This window comes from Salmo salar, chromosome 02 (assembly GCF_965601325.2).
Source record: "Salmo salar chromosome 02, fSalSal1, whole genome shotgun sequence".
Lineage (NCBI taxonomy): Eukaryota > Metazoa > Chordata > Actinopteri > Salmoniformes > Salmonidae > Salmo > Salmo salar.
Window position 1 is genome coordinate 99,315,001 of NC_138292.1, and position 7,500 is coordinate 99,322,500.

General features: G+C 44.1%; 1 protein-coding gene across 1 annotated transcript in view; it reads right to left on the minus strand.

Moving 5' to 3' along the window:
• Positions 1 to 7,500, minus strand: part of LOC106600771 (lipopolysaccharide-induced tumor necrosis factor-alpha factor homolog) — a 21,718-nt gene that overhangs the window by 1,098 nt on the left and 13,120 nt on the right. Inside the window, exon 6 of the mRNA XM_045712534.2 lies at positions 1 to 2,235. This exon is cut by the window's left edge and continues 1,098 nt beyond it. Within this exon, the coding sequence (XP_045568490.2) occupies positions 2,229 to 2,235 (7 nt within the window). The 3' untranslated portion in view covers positions 1 to 2,228. The remainder of the gene's footprint in view (positions 2,236 to 7,500) is intronic.

Genomic DNA, 7,500 nt, shown 5'->3' on the forward strand with positions numbered 1-7,500 from the left:
ATTGGCCATATAGCCCAAACCCCCGAGGTGCCTTATTGCTGTTACAAACTGGTTACCAACGGAATTACAGCACTAAACAATATGTTTTGTCACACCCGGTCTGATATACCACGGCTGTCAGCCAATCAGCATTCAGGGCTAGAACCACCCAGTTTATAATATACAATATTTCATATATAATGCATTTAATACCATATGAAATATACTGCTCAAAAAAATAAAGGGAACACTTAAACAACACATCCTAGATCTGAATGAAATAAATAATCTTATTAAATACTTTTTTCTTTACATTGTTGAATGTGCTGACAACAAAATCACGCAAAAATAATCAATGGAAATCCAATTTATCAACCCATGGAGCTCTGGATTTGGAGTCACACTCAAAATTAAAGTGGAAAACCACACTACAAGCTGATCCAACTTTGATGTAATGTCCTTAAAACAAGTCAAAATGAGGCTCAGTAGTGTGTGTGGCCTCCACGTGCCTGTATGACCTCCCTACAATGCCTGATGAGGTGGCGGATGGTCTCCTGAGGGATCTCCTCCCAGACCTGGACTAAAGCATCCGCCAACTCCTGGACAGTCTGTGGTGCAACGTGGCGTTGGTGGATGGAGCGAGACATGATGTCCCAGATGTGCTCAATTGGATTCAGGTCTGGGGAACGGGCGGGCCAGTCCATAGCATCAATGCCTTCCTCTTGCAGGAACTGCTGACACACTCCAGCCACATGAGGTCTAGCATTGTCTTGCATTAGGAGGAACCCAGGGCCAACCGCACCAGCATATGGTCTCACAAGGGGTCTGAGGATCTCATCTCGGTACCTAATGGCAGTCAGGCTACCTCTGGCGAGCACATGGAGGGCTGTGTGGCCCCCCAAAGAAATGCCACCCCACACCATGACTGACCCACCACCAAACCGGTCATGCTGGAGGATGTTGCAGGCAGCAGAACGTTCTCCACGGCGTCTCCAGACTCTGTCACGTCTGTCACGTGCTCAGTGTGAACCTGCTTTCATCTGTGAAGAGCACAGGGCGCCAGTGGCGAATTTGCCAATCTTGGTGTTCTCTGGCAAATGCCAAACGTCCTGCACGGTGTTGGGCTGTAAGCACAACCTCCACCTGTGGACGTCGGGCCCTCATACCCCCCTCATTGAGTCTGTTTCTGACCGTTTGAGCAGACACATTCACATTTGTGGCCTGCTGGAGGTAATTTTGCAGGGCTCTGGCAGTGCTCCTCCTGCTCCTCCTTGCACAAAGGCGGAGGTAGCGGTCCTGCTGCTGGGTTGTTGGCCTCCTCCACATCTCCTGATGTACTGGCTTGTCTCCTGGTAGCGCCTCCATGCTCTGGACACTACACTGACAGACACAGCAAACCTTCTTGAAACAGCTCGCATTGATGTGCCATCCTGGATGAGCTGCACTACCTGAGCCACTTGTGTGGGTTGTAGACTCCGTCTCATGCTACCACTAGATTGAAAGCACCGCCAGCATTCAAAAGTGACCAAAACATCAGCCAGGAAGCATAGGAACTGAGAAGTGGTCTGTGGTCCCCACCTGCAGAACCACTCCTTTATTGGGGGTGTCTTGCTAATTGCCTATAATTTCCACCTGTTGTCTATTCCATTTGCACAACAGCATGTGAAATTTATTGTCAATCAGTGTTGCTTCCTAAGTGGACAGTTTGATTTCACAGAAGTGTGATTGACTTGGAGTTACATTGTGTTGTTTAAGTGTTCCCTTTATTTTTTTGAGCAGTGTATAACATCCATTATAATTCATACACTATTTAATAAACGATACAGTTAATACCGTATGCAATATAATAAATGATATAGTTAATATAATATAATATAATTAATACAGTGTAAATTAACGTTGTTAAATCAGGCTGAGGTTCGACCCAACAGCCATGTTCTCAATCTAATCCCTGACCTCTGAACCCTAACCTCTGTAATCTCTCTATCCCCCTGACTGTAACGGCCGTCGTCAGGGCGTTACACTGACCTCTGAACCCTAACCTCTGTAATCTCTCTATCCCCCTAACCCAGTCTACACCAGTCCAGTGGTTTAATAAGAGAGAGAGAAGCACTCTGACTAGGGATTGTGACGTCACCGGTCCTTCTCTTCCTGTAGCGATGATGTCACGTCCTGTAGAGATGACGTCACTTCCTGTAGAGATGACGTCACGTCCTGTAGTGATGATATCAGGCCGTGTAGTGATGATGTCACATCCTGTAGTGATGATAAAGCAATGAAAACAAGCAAGCATCCCAGAAAAGTTCTAAAAATAGCCCACGATAACTTCTATGGGCTAACGTCCCAGTATTTTCACGGCCGGATGAAAAACGTACCCAATGTAAGCAGGTTACTACTCTGGCCCAGAAACTAGAATATGCATGTTATTAGTAGATTTGGATAGAAAACACTCCGAAGTTTCTAAAACTGTTTGAATGGTCTCTGTGAGTATAACGGAACTCATATGGCAGGCAAAAACCTGAGAAAAATCCAAGCAGGAAGTGGAAAGTCTGAGAATTGTAGTTCTTCTTTTGATTCTAGGAGTGCCATCTGATGAAGATCGTCAAAGGTTAGTGCTTCATTTAGCTGTGTTTTCGGGTTTTATTGACACATGTCCTTGCTTGGAAAATGGCTGTGTGATTATTTTTGTCTATGTACTCTCTTAACCTCTATGGGCTAGGTGGGATGCTTGTGTCCCACCTACTCAACAGCCAGTGTAATCCCGTGGCGCGTTATTCAAATACCTCAAAAATGCAAAAACGTCAATTTTTCAAACATCTGACTATTTTACACTATTTTAAAGACAAGACTCTCGTTAATCTAACCACACTGTCTGATTTCAAAAAGGCTTTACAACGAAAGCAAAACATTAGATTATGTCAGCAGAGTACCCAGCCAGAAATAATCAGACACCCATTTTTCAAGCTAGCATATAATGTCACATAAACCCAAACCACAGCTAAATGCAGCACTAACCTTTGATGATCTTCATCAGATGACAACCCTAGGACATTATGTTATACAATACATGCATGTTTTGTTCAATCAAGTTCATATTTATATCAAAAACCAGCTTTTTACATTAGCATGTGACTAGCATGTGACTAGCATTCCCACCGAACACTGCCGGTGAATTTACTAAATTACTCACGATAAACGTTCACAAAAAACATAACAATTATTTTAAGAATTATAGATACAGAACTCCTCTATGCACTCGATATGTCCGATTTTAAAATAGCTTTTTGGTGAAAGCACATTTTGCAATATTCTCAGTAGATAGCCCGGCTAGCTATTTAGACACCCAGCAAGTTTAGCACTCACCAAAGTCAGATTTACTATAAGAAAAATGTTATTACCTTTGCTGTTCTTCGTCAGAATGCACTCCCAGGACTTCTACTTCAATATCAAATGTTGGTTTGGTCCCAAATAATCCATTGTTATATCCAAATAGCGGCGTTTTGTTCGTGCGTTCAAGACACTATCCGAAAGGGTAAATAAGGGTGACGAGCATTGCGCATTTCGTGACCAAAAAATTCTAAATATTCCATTATCGTACTTCGAAGCATGTCAACCGCTGTTTAAAATCAATTTTTATGCCATTTTTCTCGTAAAAAAGCGATAATATTCCGACCGGGAATCTGCGTTTAGGTAAACAGATGAAAGAAAATAAAGCATGGGGTCGACTCGGGCACGCGCCTAAGCCCATAGTACTCTGATCGGCCACTTGCCAAACGCGATAATGTGTTTCAGCCAGAGGCTGCCTCGATATCATTCCGCTTTTTCCCGGGCTCTGAGAGCCTATGGGAGCCGTAGGAAGTGTCACGTTATAGCAAAGATCCTCAGTCTTCAATAAAAAGAGCCAAGATGAACAACAACTTGTCAGACCGGCCACTTCCTGCATGGAATCTTCTCAGGTTTTGGCCTGCCATATGAGTTCTGTTATACTCACAGACACCATTCAAACAGTTTTAGAAACTTTAGGGTGTTTTCTATCCAAAGCCAATAATTATATGCATATTCTAGTTACTGGGCAGGAGTAGTAACCAGATTAAATCGGGTACGTTTTTTATCCGGCCGTGTCAATACTGCCCCCTAGCCCTAACAGGTTAACATAATCTAATGTTTTGCTTTCGCTGTAAAGCCTTTTTGAAATCGGACAATGTGGTTACATCAAGGAGAAGTGTATCTTTAAAATGGTGTAAAATAGTTGTATGTTTGAGAAAGTTGAATTATGACATTTTGTTGTTTTTGATTTTAAAGATTTAAAGATTTTTTCAATGGAAAGATTAGCAAACTTCGGTATGACATGCCAGCAACAAACGCTGACACTACACATCCAAGTATATCTGACCTAATTATGAAAAACAAGCATTGTAATTTTGAATTCTGTAAAGTGAGTGTGGAAGAGGAGATAAAATGATTGTTATCAACAATGACAAGCCACCGGGGTCTGACAACCTGGATGGAAAATTACTGAGGATAATAGCAGACGATATTGCCACTCCTATTTGCCACAACTTCAATGTAACTAGACAGTGTGTTGCCCTCAGGCCTGGAGGGAAGCTAAAGTCATTCCTGCTACCTGAGAATAGTAAAGCCCCCTTTACTGGCTCAAAAACACCGACCAATCAGCTTGTTATCAACCCTATGTGAATTGATTGCCCCTCCCCCATCTATCTTCAGAACTCGTGCTGTTAGGTGACCTAAACTGGGATATGCTTAACACCCCGGCCATCCTACAATCTAAGCTTGATGCCCTCCATCTCACACAAATTATCAACGAACCCACTAGGTACAACCCTAAATCCGTAAACATGGGCACCCTCATAGATATTATCCTGACCAACTTGCCCTCTAAATACACCTCTTCTGTTTTCAATCAGGATCTCAGCGATCACTGCCTCATTGCCTGCGTCTGTGGGCTGCGGAAACGACCACCCCTCATCACTGTCAAACGCTCCCTAAAACACTTCAGCGAGCAGGCCTTTCTAATCGACCTGGCCCGGGGTATCCTGGAAGGATATTGACCTCATTCCGTCAGTAGAAGATGCCTGGTTATTCTTTAAACGAGCTTAAAATGATTTTTATTTTTATTTCACCTTTATTTAACCAGGTAGGCTAGTTGAGAACATTTACAACTGCGACCTGGCCAAGATAAAGCAAAGCAATGCGACACAAACAGCAACACAGAGTTACACATGGAATAAACAAGCGTTCAGTCAATAACACAATAGAAAAAATGTCAAGTCTATATACGGTGTGTGCAAATGGCGTGAGGTAAGGCAATAAATAGGCCATAGTAGCGGAGTTATTACAATTTAGCAGATTAACACTGGAGTGATAGATGAGCAGATGATGATGTGCAAGTAGAAATACTGGTGTGCAAAAGAGCAGAAAGTAAATAAAAACAATATGGGAATGAGGTAGGTAGATTGGGTGGGCTATTTACAGATGGCCTATGTACAGCTGCAGCGATCGGTTAGCTGCTCAGATAGCTGATGTTTAAAGCTAGTGAGGGAGATATGAGTCTCCAGCTTCAGCGATTTTTGCAATTCGTTCCAGTCATTGGCAGCAGAGAACCGGAAGGAAAGGCGGCCAAAGGAGGTGTTGTCTTTGGGGTTGACCAGTGAGATATACCTGCTGGAGCGCATGCTACAGGTACGGGTGGGTGTTGTTATCATGACCAGTGAGCTGAGATAAGGTGGAGCTTTACCTAGCATAGACTTGTAGATGACCTGGAGACAGTGGGTCTGGCGACGAATATGTAGCGAGGGCCAGCCGACGAGAGCATACAGGTCGCAATGGTGGGTGGTATATGGGGCTTTGGTGACAAAACAGATGGCACTGTGATAGACTGCATCCAGTTTGCTGAGAAGAGTATTGGAAGCTATTTTGTAAATGACATCGCCGAAGTCGAGGATCGGTAGGATAGTCAGTTTTACGAGGGTATGTTCGGCGCCGTAAGTGAAGGAGGCTTTGTTGCGAAATAGGAAGCCGATTCTAGATTTAATTTTGGATTAGAGATGTTTAATATGAGTCTGGAAGGAGAGTTTACAGTCTAACCAGATACCTAGGTATTTATAGTTGTCCACGTATTCTATGTCAGAACTGTCCAGAGTAGTGATGCTAGTCAGGTGGGCGGGTAGCGATCGGTTGAAGAGCATGCATTTGGTTTTACCAGCGTTTAAGATCAGTTGGAGGCCACGGAAGGAGTGTTGTATGGCATTGAAGCTCGTTTGGAGGTTAGTTAACACAGTGTCCAAAGAAGGGCCAGATGTATACCGAATGGTGTCGTCTGCGTAGAAGTGGATCAGGGAATCACCCGCAGCAAGAGCGACATCGTTGATATATACAGAGAAAAAGTCAGCCCGAGAATTGAACCCTGTGGTACCCCCATAGAGACTGACAGAGGTCCGGACAACAGGCCCTCCGATTTGACACACTGAACTCTATCTGAGAAGTAGTTGGTGAACCAGGCGAGGCAATCATTTGAGAAACCAAGGCTGTTGAGTCTGCCGATAAGAATGTGGTGATTGACAGAGTCGAAAGCCTTGGCCAGGTCGATGAAGACGTCTGCACGGTACTGTCTTTCATCGATGTCGGTTATGATATCGTTTAGTACCTTGAGCGTTCCTGACTTCCCTGAAAAGTTGCATATCGCAGGGGCTATTCGATGCTAATGCAGAATGCCACAGGATGTTTTTGTGCTGGTCGAGGGCAGTCAAGTCTGGAGTGAACCAAGGGCTATATCTGTTCTTAGTTCTGCATTTTTTGAAAGGGGCATGCTTATTTAATTAACATGTTGAGGAAATTAATTAATTAAAATGAGGTCAATATCCTTCCAGGATACCCGGGCCAGGTTGATTAGAAAGGCCTGCTTGCTGAAGTGTTTTAGGGAGCGTTTGACAGTGATGAGCATGCCCCATTCAAATTTAGAACCAGGAACAGATATAGCCCTTGGTTCACTCCAGACCTGACTGCCCTCGACCAGCACAAAAACATCCTGTGGCGTTCTGCATTAGTATCGAATAGTCCCTGCGATATGCAACTTTTCAGGGAAGTTAGGAACCAATATACCCTGGTCAACAGCCTTGACCCCCCCACAGCAACTTGCCCAAGCCTCCCCAGCTTCTGGCTCAGAACAGGGCAGCACGGCTGGCCCTTAGATGTACACAGAGAGCTAACATTAATATTGTCGGGGCTGGTTCAAAGTGGAGGTTGACTTCATCACTACTTGTATTTGTGAGAGGTATTGACATGTTGAATGTACTGGTGTGTCTGTCTAAACTACTGGCACACAGCTCAGACACCCATCCATACCCCACAAGACATGCCACCAGAAGTCTATTTAAACTGACTGGCACACAGCTCAGACACCCATGTATACCCCACAAGACATGCCACCAGAGGTCTATTTAAACAGACTGGCACACAGCTCAGACACCCATACATACCCCACAAGACATGCCACCAGAGGTC